The sequence below is a fragment of the Jaculus jaculus genome, chromosome 1 (genome assembly GCF_020740685.1).
Source record: "Jaculus jaculus isolate mJacJac1 chromosome 1, mJacJac1.mat.Y.cur, whole genome shotgun sequence".
In the NCBI taxonomy this organism is placed as follows: domain Eukaryota; kingdom Metazoa; phylum Chordata; class Mammalia; order Rodentia; family Dipodidae; genus Jaculus; species Jaculus jaculus.
The window spans coordinates 105365669-105391093 of NC_059102.1; the positions used below are offsets into that span (position 1 = coordinate 105365669).

General features: G+C 40.8%; 1 protein-coding gene across 6 annotated transcripts in view; it reads right to left on the reverse strand.

Annotated features, from left to right (window-relative positions):
• Rnf38 (ring finger protein 38) overlaps positions 1-25425 on the reverse strand; it is a 146285-nt gene that overhangs the window by 14590 nt on the left and 106270 nt on the right. For 5 of the 6 annotated variants that reach the window (XM_045153931.1, XM_045153928.1, XM_045153941.1 and 2 more), the window contains 6 exons: positions 14980-15173; positions 11398-11611; positions 7715-7882; positions 5985-6155; positions 3334-3495; positions 2177-2283 (listed from right to left, as the gene is read on the reverse strand). In XM_045153931.1, coding sequence (XP_045009866.1) covers positions 2177-2283; positions 3334-3495; positions 5985-6155; positions 7715-7882; positions 11398-11611; positions 14980-15173 — 1016 coding nt within the window. Of the gene's footprint in view, positions 1-2176; positions 2284-3333; positions 3496-5984; positions 6156-7714; positions 7883-11397; positions 11612-14979; positions 15174-24238; positions 24255-25425 lie in introns of all 6 variants that reach the window. The other variant, XM_045153954.1, reaches the window with a different exon arrangement.

The window sequence follows — 25425 nt, forward strand, 5'->3', positions numbered from 1 at the left end:
CATGCACATGTATGCGTACACCAGAGCATCTTGCTACTGCAAATGGAATACCAGACACTTGTGCCACTGAAGGAGGATAGGAGAAAGCTAGTTTTTAGAGCAGTTTTAGTTAAGAGATTGAGGTCCAAAGAGAACCAGGAGACACCACCCCACATGCCACCTTGCCCTGACACAAGAACAGACTAGTGTCTGATCTAGACTGATATACAGTGGCCCCTATGGTCTGCCTACAGTCCAGCATGCTACCTAGACATATGGTGCAGGTGGAATGGCTCTGGAACCTATCCTTCAAATCTACCAGCCAACAGGATCTATAAAGGCTACTGCCTTCTACCAACTCCACCTAACTCTGCCTGTCGCCCTGCCTCTTCTTGGCTAGGGCCACAGGGATACAAGTGAGTCCAGCTTCACCCTCAGGCAGCCTGCTGGGTGGTGAGGGAGAGCATAAAACTGTCATTTGGGCCAGGTGTGGTGGCGCACACTTTTGATCCCAGCTCTCAGGAAGCAGAGATAGGAGGATTTCTGTGAGTTCAAGGCCACCCTGAGACTACATAGTGAATGCCAGGTCAGCCTAGGCTAGAGTGAGACTCTACCTCGAAAAACCAAGCCAAAACAAAACAAAACCGTTATTTGTTTTGGATGATTTTTCTGCTTGCCTCTGCTTATAGTTTGCGGTAACCTCTACTTTACTTACATGCATACTTTCCCTCTGATATTTGATTTACTATGTAGATACTTTTTTCTTACTCTAGAACTGCTACCTGTGTAGTTTCCATAAGCTTGAGGTAACCACCAGCTCTCTCCATTACTCATTTCTCCTCTGAATTTCTTGGTTTCTACTTTGTCATCTTCCCTTGAAAGCTTCAGTTAAGTTCCCCTCCTTGGGCTGGCAATTCTACCTTAGTCTTTCCCTGAAAGCCTCAGTTTAATTCCCTTCCATGTGCTTTGCAGCTCTACTCCATCTTTTTTCCCAAACCTCTATTTCTCTTAAACGACCTTTTATAAACTAAGCAGTGTCTCCACATGATAGCATGTTTCCTAAACCCCACAATTTATGATTTTTCCCTAAGTAAACTTCATAATTCATAAGTTATCCTTCTTGAGTCCGTGTTTATCAATTCTTTGTTAAGGGCAGGACAGAACCTAAATGTAGGGTACATGCACTGGGGGACTCCTCCTGAACCCCCAAATCCTGCATCACGATTGCTTGGTACCACTTTTTGCATCAGGCTCTCTCTACCATTTTTCACATATGGTATGGATGTACTAATATGTGTGTCCACATATGTGTAGATGCTTGTGCAATGCATGCACGTGAAGGTGAGGATGGTGTGGGGCACCTTCCTCAATTTCTCTCCTTTGTTTACTGAGGCAGGGTTCTCATAAACTTCAAGCTTACTGATTCAAACAGTCTAGGTAGCCAGCTTGCTTCAAGGATCCCGTTCGCACCTCCAGAGTGCTGGATTTATAGATAGGCTACCACTTCTGCCTGGCATTTATGAGGATGCTGGGGATCTGAACTCTAGTCCTCATGTTTGTAGGGTAAGCACTTTATCCATTGGGTTTTTTCCCCTGCCCCTTGTTTTTGTTTTTCTTCAGGATTTTTTTTTTTTTTTTTTTTTTGGTTTGGTTTTTCAAGGGAATGTCTCAGGGTGGCCTTGAACTCATGGTGATCCTCCTACCTCTGCCTCCCGAGTGCTGGGATTAAAGGAGTGTACAACATCTGGCTTCCCTTTGGGTTTTTAAGACAGGGTCTTGTTACATGATCCTGGCTGGTTTGGTAATCTGTATGTAGACTGACCTCAATTATTACAATCTTTTTGCATTAGCTTCCTGAGTACTGAAATTACATGTACGTATCACCCAACAAGCCCAGCTTCTCCTTTTCATTTTTTGGGAGGGCAGGGGAGTTCTGGGGTAGAGCCTCAACTCTAGCCCAGGCTGACCTGGAACTCACAGTAATCCTCCTACCTCTGTATCCTGAGTACTAGGATTAAAGGTGAGAGCCACCACATCTTTCTTTTCTTTTTCACTTTTCTTTCTTTCCTCGTCTTCTCACCCTAATTACTTAGCATCAAGTAAAAACAGCATGTAACAAACACTAAGTTAGAAGGCATAAAGGAAAAGAAACACAGGGTTTTCAAAATTTAAACTATAAGAACACAAAGGAACTTACAACACATATGGTAGTAAGCTGGGATGATAAGGGGGAGGTGGTATCGGCTGCTGGGATCGGTATCTACTACGTCCTGTGAGCCTCCGAGGCATAAATGGAGGATAAGGCTGTGGAAGAGAAAAGAATTTAAGATCATTCTATTATTATACATAATCTGTCAAATAAAGTTATCTTCTTATGTTGTTCTTTAGGCTGACTTAGAATTCACTATGTAGTTTCAGGCTGGCCTCAAACTCTCTGCTACCTTAGCCTCCCAAGTGCTAAAAGGCATGTGCTACCTCGCCTGGCTCCCCCCCCCCCACCCTTTTCTTTTCTCAAGGTAGGGTCTCACTGTAGCTCAGGCTGACCTGGAATTCACTATGTAGTCTCAGGGTGACCTCAAACTCACGGGGATCCTCCTACCTCTGCCTCCCAAATGCTAGGATTAAAGATGTGTGCCACCACACCTGGCTTTATTTGTTTTTAAAGACAGGGTGTCTCATTATGTAGTCCTGACTGGCCCGGAACTTACTTTTTACACAGAACAAGCTAACTCTCCAACTTGTGGCAATCTTACTTCTCATGTACTGGAATTAAAGGCATGCAACACTACAACCAGCACTTTTTTTGTTTTTTTAATTTTCTTTTCGAGGTAGGATCTCGCTTTAGCCCAGGCTGACCTGGAGTTCACTATGTCACCTCAGCCTGGCCTTGAACTCACAGGGATCCTCCCTACCTCTGCCTCCCGAGTGCTGGGATTAAAAGCATGCGCAACCACGTCTGGCCCAGTAAGTAAAAAAAAAAAAGCTTGCAAGGTTTTAAAAAATTTCTTTTTTCTTTTTTAAATAAGAGAATTGGCACATCAGGGCTTCCAGACGCTGCAGTCAAACTCTAGACTTGTGTGCCATTTTGTGCACATGTGCGACCTTGTGCACTTGCATCACCCTGTGTGTCTGGCTTACGTGGGATCTGGAGAATTGAACATGGGTCCTTAGGTTTCACAGGCAAGCGCCTTAATCACTAAACCATCTCTCTGGTCCTCACGTGGTTTTAAGTATGTTAATAGAGACACAACCTGTGTATACCCAAGGTGCTTTCAAGGATATGTTTAAATATTGAACATGTTGAGAACTGTCACAGCAAGAAACAAATTAATTTAACACTTTGTGAAAACTTACTACTCCAAAGGACACCTCCTGGTGCAAAGGATCATGTGTCAAGAACTGCAAAGGAGCTGATGGAGGTAATGTTGGGGGATGGGCTGATGGGGGGTATGTAAAACTTCCTACTTGAAGATGTTCTCCTAAGAGTTCCACTTCATTTTCTATCCTTTGCAGAGGCTGTGGAAAGAAAGAAGACATTGATAAATTTTCAAAGCTTAATAGATTTTCCTTTATTATTAAAAATATGAGCTGGGGGCTGGAGAGATGGCTTAGTGGATAAGTGTTTGCCTGTGAAGCCTAAGGACCCCAGTTTGAGGTTCGATTTCCCAGGACCCATGTTATCCAGATGCACAAGGGAGTGCATGTGTCTGGAGTTCATTTGCAGTGGCTAGAAGCCCTGGCGTGCCTATTCTCTCTCTATCTCCCTCTTTCTCTCTCTGTTGCTCTCAAATAAATAAAAATAAACAAAAAAATTTTAAAAAATGAGCTGGAATGGTGGAATGGTTAAAGTTCTTGCCTGCAAGACCTAACGACCCATGTTTGATTCCTCAGTACCCATGTAAAGCTAGATGCACAAAATGGTGCATGCATCTGGAGTGCCCATTCTCTCTTCTATCCCTATTCTCTCTCTGCTTCTAAGTAAATATTAAAAACAACAAAAAAAGAACATTTTTAATACCACTCAGTGTTCATTCATAGCAATCTAAAATTCACACAGATGAAGGCATGCTGGTGTATGCCTTTAGTTCCAGCACTTGAGAGGCATTTCCTCTGTTACAGAATGGAAACACCTTATTTAAATATAAGTAACTACTAATACTTTAATTTGGAAGCTTACTTATGATTAGGAGAAATCCAAATTGTTCATACTATGACAATACCAGGGAACCTAAGTACTAATTTGCCTACATGACAATTTGAGAGTGTGTGTTGAGGGGATGGGGAGGGAATGGGGTGAGACATAAGGCTTCACTACATAGTCCAGTTTGGTCTCCAACTCATGATCTTTCTGATTTAGTCAACCAAATTCTAATATTAAAGGTATATAGGTCACCAAACCCAGATCAACTCATGTTTTACTTATTGCTGTTTTCCTTCCCTTTTCTCTTCTCATTCTTCCCCTACCTCTTCTCTGCCTTTTGTGGCATTAGGGATTAACTACAGGGACTCAAATATGTCTACCACTGAGTTATACTCTGACTAGAACTATAAAGCCAGATACAATGGATAACTAAATTTTGCTTAAGCTTTCATTCCCAGATATAGGACACTGAAAAGGACAAATCCTACCTTAAAAAAAAGTTTATTTAGGGCTGGAGAGATGGCTTAGCAGTTAAGGCTCTTGCCTGCAAAGCAGAAGGACCCAGGTTCACTTTCCAAGGACCAACATAAGCCAGATGCACAAGGTAAAACATGCCTCTGGAGTTTGTTTGCAGCGGCTAAAGGCCCTGGCACAACCATTCTCTTCCTCTCTAATCGACCTTTCTCTCTCTCACACAAAGAAATAAAATAAACAAAAGTTTATTTATAAGCAAAGAGAGGAGGGAAGGAAGGAGAAGGGGTGGAATATGGGCATGAGCACACCAGGGCCTCTTGCCATTGCAAATGAACTCCAGAGGCATGAGACACTTTGTACATCTGGCTTAACATGAGTAATGGATAATTAAGCCCAAGGCATCAAATTTTGCAAGCACCTTTAACCACTGAATCCCTCTCCAACCCTAAAAAAATTTTTTTTAAAGCTGGGTATGATGGTATGCCTATAATAACAGCACTTGGGAGGCTGAGGTAGGATTGCCAAGAGTTTGAAGCAAGCCTGGGTTACAGAATGAGATAATAAACAAACAGATAAATAAACAGCTTCTGTAGTTTTAAGAAGAAAAGCCAAGTAGACACCTCTTCTTTGTTATACAGAATGGTGCATAATTCTTAGCAAACAAATTTTAGTCTCTGCTATAATAAAATAGAAAATTTCTTCCACAGAGCTGAAGTCTTCAATAATTTCCATAGGCCATTTCTTCTGTTTCTCTTAGTGCCTTATAACTCTGATGCTGGATCTATTTTCTTGTGCCATTCTTTTTATTTATGCAGTATTCAACTGTAACAGCCGCCCCAAACAGTATTTCTCTCAGGTCTATTCCATTCCCAGCACAAAAATGACTATGTTAACAGACTATATCATTTGTTTTTCATCAGAACATCATGAAAAAAAAAAAGTAGGACTTAATAATTGAGATTCAAAAGCTTTAAACCTTTTCTAAGTCAGGCAAGGTGGCACACAGCTTTAACCCTAACACTTGGGAGGCTAAGTAGCCTGGGGCTATAGAATGAGTTCTCCAAACCTAACAAACAAAAGGGAAAAGTCAGTATGACTATGTAAGAATTCTTCAACTCTTAACTGCCCAAAGGACCGCAGATATAAAGGAATAATAAAAATTCAATTAGATAAGTGACATTAAAATAACTAGGAAAAAAAAAATCAAGAAACCAGACTAACTCAAAGGAAATATGCTTAAACTAATTTGTATGTCTGCAGATTCCTTTAATTCTTTTAACAACCACAAGAACACTATAGTTACAGTTTTTAAATAGTTTTTAAATTTACTAAATTAATCAACCTAGCTAAAACATTCTGGGAAAACTAAGATAAGAGTAGAAATACCTACCGATCGTGACTGCTGTGTTTGGAAAGGAACAAACTGGCCTGGTGGTGGCAAATGAGGAGGATGATGGGGAGAAAGGTGAGGAGGATGTATAAGAAACGGATCACTAGAAATTAGGGGTGGGAATGCAGCATATGGTACTGGTAAGTGCTGAACTGAACACGCCTGAAGCATCTGTAAGAGAAATTATTATTTTTGGTTAAAAATTTCAGAACATAAAATTACTTTTTCTTTTAAAAAGTAAGATTAAACTTACTGCCATATCTCCAAAAGCTTATACAAAGCTGTCTTAATAATTTACAATAAATATAAGTGTATTTTTGCATCAACCAGTAAAAGCTGTAACTAGCTTAGTTTATAATTCTTCCTTTTAATATTTTTAACATAAATGCAATGAAGTGTAAGGGGATACAACAACACAGGAATGTTTTTCTAATTAGTTTACAATATGGCAGATACTATTACTATTCTAAGAAATTGGCTTTTCAACCTTGTAGAGATTTTTTTTCTTTCTAGGACTTTAAAGAAATGTAATGTAAGGGCTGGAGAGAGTGATCAGCAGTTAAGGCATTTTGCCTGCAAAGCCCAAGGACCTGGATTCTATTTCTCAGTACCCACGGTAAGCCAGATGTACAAGGTGATGCATGCATCTGGAGTTTGTCTGCAGGGCTAGAGGCCCTGGTACATCCTTTCTCTCTCTTTTTATAAAAAGTTAGAAAAAGTATAACTTAAGAACACATCTCACAATTAGTTCCGTTTTGCTCTCTATTCAGTTGGTGAATTTAACACTATGGTTCTGTTCCTGAGAAACTAAGGTTGCATAACTTAACTTGTTAAATTATCAAACAAACATCTGGTAAATGTGTGTTTGCTTTAATCTCACACATAGACCTGGATATTAAAATTACATTTTGGTTTATAATTGCTTCCCTTTGAAGACTTTATTGCTCTTAGACCACTCAAACCCTCTGGATTTCGGCACCCTCTTTGTGAAATTAGGAAGCTGGACTATGGGTGAGAAAGTTAAACATAAAGCACAGCTTCAGAGTCAAAAATAAGTAAGTAGCCGGGAGTGGTGGTGCACGCCTTTAATCCCAGCACTCGGGAAGCAGAGGTAGGAGGATTGCCATGAGTTCAAGGCCACCCTGAGATGACAGAGTTAATTCCAGGTCAGCCTGGACCACAGTGAGATCCTACCTTGAACAACCCCCCCCTCCAAAAAAAATAAGTAAGTAGGTACACATCTCTGTTCTCTCAAACTAACTGGCGTTATGACATTAAAAAGTCATTTCACTTCCCAGACTCTATTTAGAAAATGGGAATGATACCATTTTCATCACAGGCTTTTCACAGTGAAGACGAGGACTGGCATTCAAAGAGTCTATTAAAGCCAAGACATTATGGTCTCTGAGACACAAACCAAATTCTATTAAGCTTTAAATACAAACTGCTTACATAGGAAAGCACATGGTTTCATGAGACACTCAAATGTACATAATTTAATGTAAAACTATCACATTTTGAAGCCAATTTTGTTAAATGGTCACTATAATCATGCTACTGAGAGTTCTGTTACAATAAAATTCACTTTCTTTCAAGTGAAGCTACAAATTAGTTTCTTAAAGTTTTGTTTGTTAGTCATTCTTAAAGGGATTTCCTGAATTGTAAATTATAAAACCAGGCCAGGTTGTTAAGCTTAACATAAGATACAATGAAAACGAAGGCAGACTTACGGGAGGAGGCACACTACAGACAGGGAGATGCTGTCCACTGAAAACCACAGAACACCCTGGGACCTGCTGGGTACTGCAAGCAGGGATGTGCTGGCCTGTGCAAAGTGGAATTCCATGTGGCGCCACTGTTGTTACTGTATAGGAAACAGGGACTGTTCCTTGATGGAGCTATTGGAAAGAAACATGGAAATTCAGCTGTTTAGATAAAATCTTAATGTATTATTTGCTGCTATGACTGAATATCTGACAACAAGCAACTTAAAGGTTTGTTTTTTTGAGGTAGGGTCTCGCTCAAGCTCAGGGTTTATTTTGGCTTATAGTATTTATTTACTTATTTATTTTGAATTTTTCAAGGTAGAGTCTCACTCTAGCCCAGGCTGACCTAGAATTCACTACATAGTCTCAGACTGACTTTGAACTCACAGCCACACTCCTATACCTCCGCCTCCTGAGTGCTAGGATTCAAGGAGTATGTCACCATGCCTGGCTTGGCTTATAGTTTTGAGGACTATCATGATGGGGAAGGCACAGAGGAGGCAGAAGCATGAAATAGCTGGTCACATTCAACCCACAGCCAGGAAGCAGGTAGTAAGTAATGAATGCTGATGCTCAGCTCACTATCTCCTTGTTTTCAAAAAAAAAAAAAAAAATTATTTACAAGCAGAGAAAGGAGAGAATGGGCATAACAGGGCCTCCAGCCACTGCAAATAACTCCAGATGCATGCACTGCTTTGTGTACCTGGCTTTATGTGGGTACTTGGAAATGAACTCGGGTCATTAGACTTTACAAACCCTTTAACCACTAAGCCATCTCTCCAGCCACACTTTCTCCTTTTTAAACAACAGCCCCATGGGAAGGTGCTTGCTTGCAAAGCTAAAGGACCCAGGTTCGATTCACCAGGACCTACGTAAAGCCAGATGCACATAGCGGCACAGGTGTCTGAAGTTCATTTGCAGTGGCTGAAGGCCCTGGTACACCCATTCTCTGTCTATCTGCCCCTCTCTCTTTCACCATCTCACCACCTCACATTTGAACATTTATTTTGATTTACCTCTCAGCTACACATATTTCCGAAATGTACTTCCCTCTAAGGTCTCAAGTAGTCCAAGCTAGCTGCTAACTCACTATGTAGCTGAGGCTAGCTCTGAATATCTGATTTTCCTGCCTTTAGCTCATAACAGCTAAAATTACTGGTCTGTACCATAACACCTGGTTTCCTACATTAATTTTTTTTTTTTTTTTTTTTTAAGGTAGGGTCTCAATTCTATCCCAGGCTGACCTGGAATTCACTATGTAATCTCAGGTGGCCTTGAACTCACGGTGATCCTCCTACCTCTGCCTCCTGAGTGCTGGGATTAAAGGTGTGCACCACCACGCCAAGCTCTACATTATTTTAATCAGAATATTTATTGTTTATATTGTTATAATTTTGACCATATCAAAATTATTTATGGGGCTAGGGATACTGCTCAGTGATTAGTAGAGGTAATTACTCCCAAGCCTGCTGGCCCAAGTTCAATTCCCCAGCCACTCATGTAAAGTCAGATGGTCACATGTTTACAGTGACAAGAGACCCTGGTGTGCCCAAAATCTACATGTGTTCACACAAGCAAGCAAATGAATAAATAAATAAATATTATTTATGAGGAAGGGGCCGGGGAGATGGATCCATCAGTAAAATACTTATTGGATAGCTAATCTAGAGGAACCATTGAGTTCCAGTTTCAGTGAGACACTGTCTCAAAAAATAAGGTGGACACTAAGGAAGACATCTGATGTCAACCTCTGGCCTCCCTAGACATGTGCACCCACAAACACACATGCCAAAAAGAATTAGATATGACCTCCATAGAATTAGGGCTACATTCTTTACTGAAAACTCCCAGGAGAATAAACTTATGGTATAGTAACTCTTCTAGCCTGCCTTGTAGAGAAGAAATCCCCTAAAAAGGAATCTTGTAAAAATTAAAGTATACATATATTTGGATTTTCAAGGTAGGCTCCCACAGTAGTCCAGGATGGTCTGGCCCTAAATCTGTAGTCCCAGGCTGGCCTTAAACTCAGGGCAATCCTTCAATCTCTGCCTCCCAAGTGCTGAGATTAAAGGCATGAGCCACCATGCCCAATTTAAAGTTTATATTTTATGTTTTCAAAAATATTTTATCGGGGCTGGAGAGATGGCTTAGCGGTTAAGGCACATGCCTACAAAGCCTAGGGACCCAGGTTCGATTCTCCGGATCCCACATAAGCCTGATGTACATGGTGCATGCGCCTGGAGTTTGCAGTGCTTGGAGGCCCTGGTGCGCCCATTCTCTCTCTGCCTCCTTCTGTCTCTAATAAATCAATAAAATCTTAAAAAATACTTTATTCATTTATTTATTTGAGAGAGAGATGAAGAGAGAAAGAAAATGGGCACACCAGGGCTTCCTAGCCAGTGCAAATGAACTCCAGATGCATGTGCCACCTTGTGCATCTGGCTTACATGGGTGCTGGGGAATCGAACCTCTGTCCTTAGTCTTGCGGGTAAGAACCTTAACTGACCAGCTCTTTCATGATCTTTTAATTGTTTTGGTTTTCCAAGATAAGGTCTCACTGTAGGCTCAAGCTGATCTGGAATTCACTATGTGATCTCGGGGTGGCCTCCAATTCATGGCAATCCTCCTACCTCTGCCTCCCAAGTGCTGGGATTAAAGGCGTATGCCACCACACCCAGCTATCTTTTAATTTTTAAAATGTAGTCAAGAGTACAGCTTCTAAGTTTCCTTTACTGATGCAGTTTAACAAATATTCTCCTTTTTTAAAAAAGTTATTTACTGGGCTGGAGGGATGGCTTAGTGGGTGAGGCGCTTGCCTGCAAAGCCAAAGAAGCCAGGTTCAATTCCCCAGGACCCACATAAGCCAGATGCAAGATGGTGTATGTATCTGGAGTTTGTTTGCAGTGGCTGGAGGCCCTGTTATATCCATTCTCTCGCAAATAAATAAATGAGGGGGAAAGAGAAGGGAGGAGGGGGAGAGGGAGATGGAAAGTGGGGGGGGGGGAGTAAGTACAGACAGGTGTGCCAGAGTCTCTTGTCAATGCAAACAAACTCCAGACCACATGCACAGCTTTGTGCATCAGACTTTATGAAGTTACTGGGGAATCATCAGGCTTTGCAACCAAATACTTTTAATCACTGAGACTTCTCCCTAGTCCCAAGTCTCAGGGTGGCCTTGAACTCATGGTGATCCTCCCTAGCTGTCTTCCAAGTGCTGGGATTAATGGTGTGTGCCACCATGCTTGGCTTTAAATCATTTTTCTTAAGTCTGAATCTTAACTTTCTTCATATTACTTTTTTTCTTCTTTTTGGTTTTTCAAGGTAGGATCTCAATCTAGCCCAGGCTGACCTGGAATTCACTATGTAGTCTTAGGGTGGCCTCAAACTCACGGCAATCCATCTGCTTCTCCCTCCTGAGTGCTGGGATTAAAGGCGTGTGCCACCATGCCTGGCTGTATTACTTTTTTAGTGGTACTTATTTGAGTATCTTGTGTAGAAGTTAAATTTCACATCTTGAAAGAAATGAAGAACTTAAATAGCTAAATTTCAGGTAAAATTAAAGAAACCTCAAACAACAAAACCATACAATTCAATAAGCTGCCACTAACTTTTACCACTGGTATTTTCAGGATAGTCTGTTACTGTACCTGATCATGTATGTCAACCATAACTGCATTCTGCTGGGGTGGATGAGCAGCTGGATGTAACAGACGGGGAGATACATTCGGAGGGTGAAAGGCTCGGGGTTCCTCTATTGCTTGCTGCTGTGCATAAGGGAGATGGTGATAGTTTTCATCTTGACTAATGGAATTATGTCGAGACAGGCGATCCCTTCTTCCTCTCTGGCGCCTGACAGGAGGACTGTAATACAGTAAATGTCACAAAGGTAGTCATTACTATAATGTTTACTAATAGCGTGATCCAGTAGTATTCTGTATTATCTCTCTTAGTTACTTATGAATAATACATGCTAAGGTTAGCTTAGGTAATAAGCACTTGCTATAATTTCAAATCAGCTATAAAATTCTATGGGCTAGGAAAATGGCTTAGCAGTAAAAGGTGCTTGCCTGCAAAGCCTGCTGGCTCCAGTTCAATTCCCCAGTGCCCACATAAAGCCTGATGAACAAAGTACACATATGCCTGGAAATTGACTGTAGTGGCAAGAGACCTTGGTATGCTCGTAGCCCCTCAACACCCCCCCCAAAAATAAATAAAAATATTAAATAAATAAAAATTTAAAATTTACATACATTTGATTAATGTTTAACTTCCATGAATGAATCTGCAGGAATCACTATTGTGTGATTTTCTTTTGTGTTGCTTGCTTGGCTCATCCGTTGCTGACAGCTCTTTGGCATGCCAACTAGTAAGGAGCAGGGAAAGTCTATGTGCATATATGCTCAAGGATATTCCTCCAAGGTAGAAGCTAAGGAACAATCCCTCGTTTGTAGCCTAGGATAATGGTGATTTTGTGTTATCCTCAATTCTAGATTCTTTTTTGGCAATTTTAAACCATGAGTTAATTACTATCTCATTTGGAAACACACTCTTGACACATGCCTTTTCTAACCCAGGGCATTTCCTACATTTAGGCATATATCTTGGTATAACTTTTGCACATTTACATAAGATGTATACATAAAGGTTTCCAATAGTACTCTATTTCATGATAGCAATGCTCTGTACACAACTACTAATCAACAGTAAATAGATACAAAAACTATATTACCTTAATGTAATAGTATCACAATATATCACAATAAAAGAAAACATACTACTTCACCAACATTAAAAACAATGTTTAGCGGGGAGTGGTGGTGCACACCTTTAATCCCAGCATTTGGGAGGCAGAGGTAGGAGGATCGCCATGAGTTTGAGGCCACCTTGAGACTACATAGTGAATTCCAGGTCAGTCTGGACCAGAGTGAGACTGTACCTCGAAAAACCAAAACCAAAACCCCAACATTTAATAAACGAAGTCAAAGAAAAATACATTTATATGAAAACAAAATCCCAAACCATATTGCTTAAGAGCCAGACGTGACAGCTCAATCCTCGCATTCAGGAAGCAAGAGAAGAAGAATGTTGTGAGTTTGAGGTCAGCCTGGGCTACAGAGTAAGCTCTAGGTTAGCCTGAGCTAGTGAGAGATCCTACCTTGAAAATACCAGAAAGAGAAAGAAGAAAAAGGTGTATGCTGTTTAACACATTCATAGGTATTACCTATGATGAACAACAACAGCAACAAAAACCAATAATGAGCTCCCAGTTTTCCTTCTAGGAAGGAAGGAGGAAGTGAATGGCAGCATAGGAGTAAGAACCACTTATTAGGGAGTGATAATACTTTATTGTAAAATTTAACAACTATACAATAATTTGCCTGGTAGCTATGTATCATTTTACTTAAATATTTCCATAAAATTGCTTGATAATACAGTACTGGTTTTTCAAAGTAGGGTCTCACTCTAGCCCAGGCTAACTTGGAATTCACTATGTAGTCTGAGGGTGGCCTCAAACTCAATGGCGATCCTACCTCTGCCTCCTGAGTGCTGGTATTAAAGGCATGGGCCACCATGCCAGGAAGTACTGGGGTATTTAAGTCTTCCTGTTAACATAGTTAAGACATGTTCATTTTGTCTTCTTTGGAATACATAATTGTGGTTTTAAGATTTTTTGTGAATTTAATCTGCTTAGGGTGTCATAACAAAACAACATGGATCCGACTCTCTCCAAGTTCTGGGGCTCCAAGTCTTAGACTGAGAGTCATCGATCAGTTTCGGGTGAGGGCTCTTACTAGTTTACAGACGACACCCACCTTCTCTTTATCTGTACATGGCACAAAGAGAGCTTGCTGATGTCACTACTTACAAGGATACTGATCCCATTAGATAAAGACCCCCACCTCATGACCTCATTCAACTTGACTTTACAGACCACCTTTCCAAATTGGTTGTATACTGAGGATTATGGCTTTCACACATGAGTTCTGGGGGGTATAAAATCATCTAGTTCTATAATTCTAACTTACGATTATTATTCTTTCAATTGTCAATATCCTGGATATGGAAACAGGCACCTCACTCTCACTCCGATTAGACACACATTTCCTTGGGATAAGATAAATATGATTTCAGGCAACTAAAGGAGGAAATGCAAGGATCAAGCCCCATACTTATTTTGTAAGTGACATTATTAAACTACTAACTGCTTTAGAAGAAAAAAACAAGCATGAATGGAGTAAAGAGTTAACTCACTTTTAAGATCTCTGCATTTTTGGTTTTTGTTTTTTTGAGGCAGGGTCTCACTCTAGCTCAGGCTGCCCTGGATTTCACTATGTAGTCTCAGGCTGGCCTTGAACTCCCAGTGATCCTCTTACCTCTATCTTCCAAGTGCTGGGATTAAAGGTGTGCGACACCACGCACATCTTTGTAGTTTTCTTTTAGTTGGGAATAGTAGGACTTTTTTTTTTTTTTTAAACTAATCAGGATTGTAGATTAGCTCAAAAGGTCTTTCTCTACCCCTTTGTGATGTTGGCAGTTGAACCCAGGGACTTGCACGTACTAGGCAAGTAAGTTACCTCTGAACTTCATCCACAGTCTCACAATTAGTCCTAAAGCATAAGATAGTTGAACTTACATAGAATGGCCTGGTTGACTTAAGTAGGTATCACTTTAGCCTCTTTCAATTTCTCTTCCTAGTAACTGTGAGCTCAATGAACTCCTCTAGCTGAAATGTAGGAGCATAAGTTAACAGTATTTTAAAAATATTTTTAAACATATATACTTATTTGAGAGAAAGGGAGGCACACAGTGTGAGAGGAAGAATGGGTGTGCATGCCAGGCCTTTAAACACTGCAAACAATCCAGATACATGCGTCACCTTGTGCATCTGGCTTACATGGGTACTGGGGAACTGAACCTGGGTCCTTAGGTTTTGCAGGCAAGCACCTTAACCACTAAGCCATCTCTCCAGCCCCCAAATTTAGTATTTTTATGTCCACATGTATTGATGTGTTTATGAAACAGAAATACACCTTCTGGAATTATCTGCTTACAACCCTTTTGTTTTACAGCAGCTTTGCCTTCTTTTGAGCTCTAGGTCACTGGAGTTTTGCCTTAATTCCTTCTTTTAAGCTTTAAATAAAAAAGAAATATGCGATCTGATGTCTTAAAAACTCACAAATCTATACCAATGGAAGAAAAGTCAAAGAAAGAAATTGTAATCAACTAACCTTCTTCTGTTGCGTGCAGGTGTGTTGCATCGTTCCCCTGAGAAGTGATGTTGGTTTGGTCGAACTGAAGGGGGCTGCCTATTTGATGTCATCTCCCATGGTCGCATTGGTGGTGAGGGAGCTGGTGATGCTGATGTATAATCAAAGACTGAATGAGAGAGGCGCTGTCTCTTAGGACTTGGACTATCTTCACTCTGCCAATTAAAAGAAAATTGATCAGCTGAGTAAGTCCTTCTAAGACTTTCACATTGCTTCATATGCAATAGGTACTTTTAAAAATGTGCCATAAAAACACAAAGGAGGACATACATGCACTCTGAACCCCATGTAAAAATCCTAAATTAAAAAATGTAGGTGTGGGAGTGGAGAGCAAGTGAAATGCACACTAAATGCTATCAAGTAAAACATGATTTTTTTTTTTGGTTTAGTTTTTTGAGGTAGGGTCTCCCTCTAGCCCAGGCTGACCTGGAATTCACTCTGTAGTCTCAGAGTGGCCTCAAAACTCACAGCAATCCTCCTACTTCTGCCTCCCAAGTGCTGGGATTAAAGGTGTGTGCCAACACGCCCAGCAAAAATGAACTATTTTTAAAAACCACCATAAGAAGTCAGATAGCAACAATAAGGCATACAATGGTTCTTGTTTTTGTTGCATGTGTATGTGTAGTGTACATGTATGTATGTTTATGAGGAGGATAGAGGTTGCCATCAACTATCATCCTCGATCTCTCATCACCTTTTAAACATATTTATTATTTTTCTTTTATTTATTTATTTGCCAAGAGGGAGGGAGAATGGGTACTCTGGACACATGTGCCACTTTGTGCATCTGGCTTTATGTGGGTACTGGGGAACTGAACCTGGGCTGGCAGGCTTTGCAAGCGTCTTTAACTGCTGAACCATCTCCCCAGCCCTTTTTATTTATTTTATTTATTTATTTGAGATAGGGCCTCACTCTAGCCTAGTTTGACCTGGAATTCACTATGTAATTTCATGCTAGCCTTGAACACACAGCAATTCTCCTACCTCTGCCTTACAAGCTTATGCCACCATGCCTAGCCCCTTATTTTTTTATTTTAAAGTAGAGTCTTAATCTAGCCCAGGTTGATTGGGAACTCACTCCATTTGTTTAGGAGTAGGTTCTCTTCCTGGGTAGGTTTTCAACTTGATTTTAAATCATACTCCTCTCCTTATCATCCTACTGTTGGGGCTATTGCATTTATTTTTCTTTAAATGAGTTACATGGACAGAATAAACTTATGTAAATCGAGTCAACTGATCCAGATCAACAGTTCTAAATCAGAGTACAAGAGCAATATGGGATTACTGTCGAATGTCCAAAGATCACAGTATGGTATTAGTAGCAATAAAATTAATATTATAACTCAATTACATTATGAAGTTTCCAAGATTACTCATTTAAATAAATTTCCCAATTAGTTTCGCCAAAACTGTCCAAATTGCAAATTAACTAAAAAATCTGATAGGGCCATGTTTACTAAAAAGGCTTTCCCACCTTCAATCTAGTTCCACAATTTCAAAATACATGGACATTAGAGTATTTTTAGTTGCAAAGGCACTGGTATGTGCAAACACAAACACATCAAAATATTAACAAATGAGTATATACTGCTACATACTACAGTGTTAAGATGTTTCAGAAAAGAAAGCAACTGATTGTATTTAAACTGGTAGGAACAAAGCAAACTGCTACATGGACCTGGACTTATGCTGAAATCCAAAGAGGATCAGGTCTTTGGGAACTACGCAGTAAGTTCAAGGGTAGCTTAGGATACATGAGACCCTGTCTGAAGGAAAAACCAAATAACACAATTTTGATCTATCTATGAAAGCATGTTCTCTCTACCACTGGCTCTATTTTCTCTTAATAGTATTAGCAAAAATATTTGTTTTTAGAAAATGAGCTTTTACATATTTATATATTATACCTGGAATTACTTTATAATCCCAAGGTTTAAAAAGAAACAAAACAACCACAAAGACTTAAGTTACAGAGGCTGGAGTAGGAGTTCTGGACCCACCCTGTCTATACCATATTTCTCAGGCTGGCCTCAAACTCATGGTGATCCTCCTCTACCTCAGCCTTCCAAGGGCTGGGATTAGAGGTGTGAGCCATCATGCCAGGCTAACATGGATGTCTTCCCTCCCTCCTTCCTTCCATAAGCAAAGAACAGCAAAAATGAATCTCAATATACGAGCCTGCCAGAGCATTTTGCTACTGATAATGAGCATGGCATGCACCGCTTTGTGCATCTGGCTTTGTCTGGGTATAGGGAAATTGAGCCCAGTCCGCCAGGCCTTTAACCTTTGAGCCATCTCACCAGCCCCTGACAATGACTTTTTAAAGTGAATAAAGCTATTTGTAAACTTTGGTAAAGTAATTTTAAAGATTTGTTCTCATAAAAACGATATACTAAGTAGGAATATCATTATATAAAATAAAAATAGGGCTGGAGAGATGGCTTAGCAGTTAAGGTACTTGCATGCAAAGTCAAAGGACCCAGGTTCGATTCCCCAGGACCCACATAAGCCAAGTGCAAGGGTGGCACATGGGTCTGGAGTTTGAGTACAGTGGCCAGCAGCCCTGGCACATCCATTCTCTATATATATCTGCCTCTTCCTCTCTCTCTCAAATAAATAAATAAATAATAAAAAAATTTAAAAATAAAGTAAAAATAATGCACAACATATTTTTTAAATGCTTTATTGAACTTGGTTGGGGTGATGGAAGAAATCAAGAATTCAGAAATAGGGAGAAAATCAGAAAATAAGATTTGCTTTTTTTCTGATGTTCTCAGGAAGGATAAAGCACGGCTAAGATCTTTCACAAGAAAGAAAAACTTTCAAACACTATTTTTAAAAAGGGAAGAAGAATAGAAAGTCATCAAGGAAACAGGTCTGCTCTGGTCTGGTTTGACTTGGAGGAGGGATTTTTCCACTGACAATTCAAATCTAGGTTCATTTCCTCAGTTTTACACCTCATGCTCTCTGTGAACATCTAAGCTAAGATTAAATCAATATAAAATACCACTAAGACTCATAGAAGTTAGCAGAGTTGAACTGCAGGGCTACTCTCGTTACCTAGAGGTCACTAATTCTTAAACTTTTGTAACATTGGAAACATCAGGCGCAGGGCATGGCTTGGCAGTTCAAAAGCAGTTGCTTGAAAAAAGTTCAATTCCCTAGTACCATGTAAAACAAATGCATAAAATGGCTCATGTGTCTGGAGTTTGTCTTTAGTGGGAAGAGCCCTTGGTGTGCTTATTCTTGCTCTCTCAAATAAATAAGTAAACACAGATGCTAGCTGTATTCTCTAGTCTTCCAAAAACCCTGAAGGCCCAAGAATGGCTATTTCTTTTTCAAAAAATATCTTATTGCCAGGCGTGGTGGCGCACGCCTTTAATCCCAGCACTCGGGAGGCAGAGGTAGGAGGATTGCCATGAGTTCAAGGCCACCCTGAGATGACAGAGTTAATTCTAGGTCAGCCTGGACCAGAGTGAGACCCTACCTCAAAAAAACAAAAAAACAAAAAAAAACTTATTATTGTTTTAAATTTTTATTTTTTATTTATTTATTTGAGAGAGACAGACACAGAGAGAAAGATAGATAGAGGGAGAGAGAGAGAATGGGCGCGCCAGGGCTTCCAGCCTCTGCAAACGAACTCCAGACGCGTGCGCCCCCTGTGCATCTGGCTAACGTGGGACCTGGGGAACCGAGCCTCGAACCGGGGTCCTTAGGCTTCACAGGCAAGCGCTTAACCGCTAAGCCATCTCTCCAGCCCCCAAAAATCTTATTTTTATTCATTTATTTGAGAGTGAGACAAAGAGAGTGAGGGAGAAAAAGCACGTGCACCAGGGCCTCCAGCTATGGCAAACTCCAGACGTATGCACCACCTTGTGAATCTGGTTTATGTGGGTCCTAGGGAGTTGAAATATTATTAAATATTAAGAAAAAGAGCTGGGCGTGCTGGTGCACACCTTTAATCCCAGCCCTCGGGAGGCAGAAGTAGGAGGATCGTCATGTGTTCGAGGCCACCTTGAGACTCTATAGTGAATTCCAGGTCAGCCTGAGCTAGAGTGAGACCCTACCTTGAAAAAAACAAAAACAAAAACAAAAAAAAAGGAAAAACAAGAAAAAAAGGAGGAAAAGGCAAGAAGATATGTAGGTTTTACAATTAGCATTAGACATCTGAAAAAATGAGTATAAAATTATAAATATATTAACATTAAACTATTTTATAACCAAAATATTATTAGAACTGAAAACAAACTTGGCAGCAAACGTAATATATTCTTTGATTCTACCAAGTTACGTAAAGTCATTAAATACTGAAGAAAACAAATATTACACACATACACACACTCTCTCTTCCTCTCTCTCTCTGAAAATGGGATATATACCAGACAAACTTTACTTCAAACAGAAGTAGGTTAAAGAAACTGATGACTATAGTGTGCCTCTGACTGCAACCATCCTCAAGGATTTCCTTCCCAATGAAACAAGGAAGCAGCAAGAATGGGGGGGGGGTGTTAAATAATGTCCTTTTAGTAACCTGAATTTCTCTGTAGTTGTTGTTCAGCTCTTTCACCTACACTTACAAACAAACATAGCAAATCTAAGAACCCCAACTGTCTTTTAAACTCCTAGACTCTCTACAAGTCTTAACAATTATTAACAGGATTATTTCCTATTCTATAAGAAAAAAACAATTAACTGCATATGGCCCAATGATAGCAAACTCTCACTGAATGTCATCCATCTTAAATAAATGTCAAAGCATTTAGAAACCTAACACAATCTGCTAGTAAAGGACAACCAAGACAGACCCTTTTACATTTTGTGACATAAGAACCAAAGTATAGGAAAGTAAGAAATTTCCTACTGGGATCACAATATAGTTTATAAAACAACCTCTACACATTACTTTGTTCAGTATTCAACAAGGTGAAGTCTTAAGCTATATGCAGATATACATGGTATGTTTGAAACTAAATGAAAGCTTGGAGAATATATTGCCCTTAGTTACTGTCCTATTGCACATCATCTTCACTTTTGTGTCTATGTTCATATATGGGACTGTGTGCATGTGTGTGGAAGCCAGGGGACAACTCTGAGTGCCAAGGATCTGCCAGCCTCGTCCTCCTCCCCAGCAATGAAACTACAAGTGTGTGTTAACATGCCTAGCTATTGTTTATTTTTCAATTTTATTTTTTGGGGGGGAAGGGGAGGAAGATGAGAGAATTGGTGCCCCAAGGCCTTAGCCACTACAATTGAACTCCAGACGCTTGCACCACCTAGTGGGCATATGCAACCTGCTTGCCTAACCTTTATCTGGCTTATGAAAGATCTGAACATGGGTCCTTAGGCTTCGCTGGCAAGTGCCTTAACCACCAAGCCATCTCTCCAGCCTGCCTAGCTATTTTTTTATTTTCCCTCCAGGAATAGATGGTAAGACCCTACTGCTGAAGACTTCACATACTTGTGCTGACTTAGAAATCCTGCTGGAGCTGAGCTGAAAACCTGTGTGTAAATCAGCTGAAAGAAAGCTGGAAAAAGCTATGCTGCATGCAGCTCCATGGGAGAGAGAAATCACCAAGGAATATAACCAACAGTGGATACTACAAGCCTTCTATTTGGCCAGGCCAAATGAGCCAACTGGTACAATGGTGGCATGTCTGTTATGGGGGAAACCAACTGCTCTCTGGAATGGCGGCCTGCTCCACAGGAGGGAATAAATGCCTGATACAGAAAACCTATGACAGGGGAAGTCATGAGTCCTAGGGGTATGACATCTGTTGGTGTTTGGCTAAATGTTTATATTATGCTCACCAAACTGCCTGGTGAACACTTCTCGTAATGTTCATACCCATGTATTAATGCTACTCTCAATTTTGATTAGAGAAGCTTCTCTTTTCAGATGATGGTGACCTAGGGATGACTCAGAAGGCACCACAGTGTTGAGATGAAGTGACAGAGGAGTGCTCAGCACCGAAATATTTATACCACACCTTCTAAGGCTTACAGTCCATTGTGGAAGAGGTGGCACAAAGAATGTAAGAGCCAAACGAAGGGTAGGACTCTTTACAACGTGCTCTTCCAGAAACAAAATGGCCTGAATATCCATGACCTTGCAGTGCCTGACATTACCTACACAGGACCATCATAATAGGAGGAAAAGATGATGACATCAAAATAAAAGAGACTGATTGAGAGGGGGAGGGGATATGATGGAGAGTGGAGTTGTGAATGCTAAGTGGGGGAGAGGGAATTACCATAGTTTATTGTCTATAACTATGGAAGCTGTCAAAAAAATTTTTTTTTATTTATTTGAGCGAGTAAGAGAAGAGGAGGCAGATATATAGAGAGAATGGGTGGGCATACCAGGACCTTCAGTTGCTGCAAATGAACTCCAGACACATATGCCACCATGTACATCTGGCTTACGTGGGACCCAGAGAATCAAACCTGGGTTCTTAGGCTTTGCAGGCAAGTGCCTTACCCACTAAGCCATCTCTCCAGCCCATGCCTAGCTATTTTTAATGTAGGTTCCAGGGATTGAATAGAGGTCCTCATGTTTCTAAAGGCAATTTATTTTGCCACTTGAGCTAACTTAACTGTCCAGTGTCCACAAGACTCATTTTTGAGGTAGAGCTCTGATGTTCCCCAGAGAACACTATACAATACACATTCTCTCAGCCAAATAAAATAATACTTTCTCCTATAATTTTTTTTTTTTTTTTTTTTTTTTTTTTACTTTGTAGATGAGAAGTGGAAAAGAAGCTTTAAATATGGCTTCAAAAGTTGCCATAAGCAGGGTTGGGGAGATGGCTCAGTGGTTAAAGAAGCTTACTTGCAAAGCCTAGTGGTTTTGATTCAATTCCCCAGCACCCGTAAAGCAAGATACAAAGTGGTACATGCACCCGAAGTTCACTTGCAGGAAAAAAAAACCCTGTGGTGTGCCACCCCCCTATGCAAGTAAGTAAATAAAAATTTTAAAAAGTTACCATATATAAGCAGAAACAAACTTAAACATTTGCTTGTTTTTTGAGACAGGGTCTTGCTATGTAGCCAAAGCTGGTCTCAAATTTTTATCTTCCTGCTTTAGCCTCAAGTGGTGATTAAAAGTATACCCAACTGCCAGGTATAGTGGCACATACCTTTAATCATAGCATTTGGGAGGCTGAGGTAATAAGAGGGTTGCTGTGAGTTCAAGGCCACCCTGAGACTGCATGCGAATTCCTGGTCAGCCTGGGCTACAGTGAGAGCCTACCTCAAACAAACAAACAAACTAGTAATAATAGAAAATACATATAACCATAGCCAGTATAATTTTATTTTTAGGGAGAGGTCGGGGGAGGGGGTTTAAGGCAGGGTCTCACTCTAGCCCAGGCTGACCTGGAGTTCACTATGTACTTCCAGGCTGCCCTCGAACTCAGCTCATAGCAATGCCACCTCTGGCCTCCTGAAGTGCTGGGATTAAAAGTGTGAGCCACCATACCCAGCCAATTTTAATTAATTGTCTTTCTAACATATTTATTTTAGAGAAAGTATGAGTGTGCCAGGGCTTCCTGCCACTGAAAATGAGCTTCAGACACATACACCACCTTGTGCATCTGACTTTATGTGGATAGTGGGGAATCAAAACCAGGTAATTAAGTTTTGCAGGTAAGCACCTTAACTACTGAGACATCTCTCTAGCCCGTAATTTTACAGTTTTTGATATGGCCCACACTTTTTTCCTTAATGAAAGCCTAAGGAAACAAATAATCCCATCATAATAAATGGTATCTAATATTGTGTGACAATACTGTTTCACTATTATTGTCTACCACTGCTAGTCCTTCAGAATGTATAAGCTATAAAATGGTTTTCTAAGGTCTAGTTGGGGGCCAATACCAGTTAGTGATGTTATATACAGGGTTTCCTCTGTTTTGAAGTTCTTTTTACATTTTTATTGTGCGTGTGTGCATGTATGTGGATGCATAATGTGTGTGCATATGCCACAGCATTATGTGGAGAGGTTGGAGGACCACCTCTGGCATTGGTCCTAGTCTTCCACCTTGTCATCAGGTCTACATTGTTTTGTCGCTGGGAATACAACACTAGCTGCCCTTGAGCTTCTGTATTCACCTGATTCCACTTCTCACTGTTACTGGCACAATAAAATTACAGATGTTACTAGAAAACTTTCAGTGTCAGGAATGAGATACTTTCCAGTGAGTTGTTGGCCAGGGAGGAACCTGAGGACCCCAAAACATAACAGGCCACTGCCAAGGCCCTTGGTTTCCCAATTAGAATAGATCATAAGACCCTATTGCTGAAGACTCCACATACTTAGGCTGCAAAGTCACTGAGAAGTCCTGTTGGAGCTGAGCTAAAAACCTCCCCCATGTAGAACAGCTGACAGAAAGCTGGAAGAAGCCATGCTGCATGCAGTTCAATGGGAGAAATCAACAGTGAAGATACTCAACAGTGACACTGCAAGCCTTATATTTGGCCAGCTAGGCCAAATGAGCCAAGGGGTGCAATAGTGGCATGCCTGTCATGGGGGAAACCAACCACTCTCTAATTTGACTGGAGGCCTGCTCCATGGGAGGGAATACATCCCTGATACTGAAAACCTAAAACAGGGAGTCATGAGCCCTAGGGTTGTAACATCTGCTACTGTCTGGCTAAATGTATATACTATACTCAACAAAGTGCCTAGTAAGCACTTCTCTTAAAGTTCATACCCATATATTAATTCTACTCTCACTTTTGGTAAGAGCAGCTTCTCTTTTCAGATGGCACTGACCTTGGAATGACTGAGAAGGCACCCTGATGCTGAGAAGTGACAGAGGGAGTGCTCAGCACTGAAATACCTCTATCACACCTTCCATGGCTCAGGATCCATTGCAGAAGAGGTGGCAGAAAGAATATAAGAGCCAAAGGAAGGGTAAGACTCCTTACAATGTGATCCTCCAGACACAAAATGGCCTGGATATCCATGACCTCACAGTGCCTGACACTACCTATATAAGACCATCGTAATAGGAGGAAAAGATGATGACATCAAAATAAAAGAGGGACTGATTGAGAGGGGGAGGGGATATGATGGAGAATGGAGTTTCTAAAAAGAAAGTGGGGGAGGGAGGAAATTATCATGAGATATTGTTTACAATTATGGAAGCCTCTCACAGGCCAGGCCATATTCATGTGTGACGTTTTCGACCCAACCCCAGTCCACCAGTGGGGCAAGAACCTGGGTCTCCCTAAGACTGGACAGAGGTCCTCCACCATCAGGAATGGTCCTTTAAAAATAAGCTTCCAGCCAGGCGCAGTGGTGCACGCCTTTAATCCCAGCACTCAGAAAGCAGAGGTAGGAGGATCACTGTGAGTTCAAGACCACCCTGAGACTCCATAGTGAATTCCAGGTCATCTTGGGCTAGAAAGAGACCCTACCTCGAACCCCCCGACACACAAAAAAGTACAGATACATGTGCCACTTTGCCTCTGGAGTATCTGGCTTTATGTGGGCACTGGGAAATTGAACATGGGCTATTAGCCTTTATAAGCTTTTAACCACTGAGCCATTTCTGCAGCCCTCTGCCTGGCTATTTTTTATGTGAATCAGATTCAAATTCAGTTCCATGTTTGTATAGCAAACACTTTACCCACTGGGCATTTCCCAAATCCTTACGTTTTCAGTTATTTTTTTATTTGAAAGCAGGGAGGGAGAAATGGACGTAGCAGAGCCACTAGCCACTGCAAACAAACTCCAGGTACTTGCTCTGCTTTGTGCATCTGACTACATGGGAACTAGGGAACTGAACCTGTGCCAGCACCTTTGCAAGGAAACGTCTTTAACTCTCTGAGCCATCTCCACAGCCCCAGAGCACTAGATTCTAGTCACTGTTATCATGGTATTTTAAAGCTATATCCAATCATAGGTAAATAATTAAAATTAAAAGAAACTGAAGTATAAGCATGAAATCAGTGGGGGTAAAAAAGGGAGTAACTTGAAATCAAGAATTTCTTTGGAGAGAAAAAAAAAGTTCTTCCTCTAAGAGTAGTGTATTGTTGGCACACATCTACAATCCCTGCACTGGGGCGGTGGAGGTACAAGGAAAGAAGTTTTTGTTGTTGTTTTTGGTTTTTCGAGGTAAGGTCTTGCTGTAGCCCAGGCTGACCTGGAATACACTATGTACTCTCAGGGTGGTCTCAAACTCTCAGCGATCCTCCTACCTCTGTCTCTCAAGTGCTGGGATTAAAGGCGTGTGCCACTACCACCCACCTAGGAAGGAGTTTTATGCCAGCCTCAGTAATAGGGTAAGCTCAAGGCCAGTTTGAACTACATATAATCTTGTGTAAAAAAAAAACAAAAAAAACAAGCAAGTCAGTAATTGTGTCACATGCCTTTAGTTGCAGTACTATGGAAGGTGAAGGTAG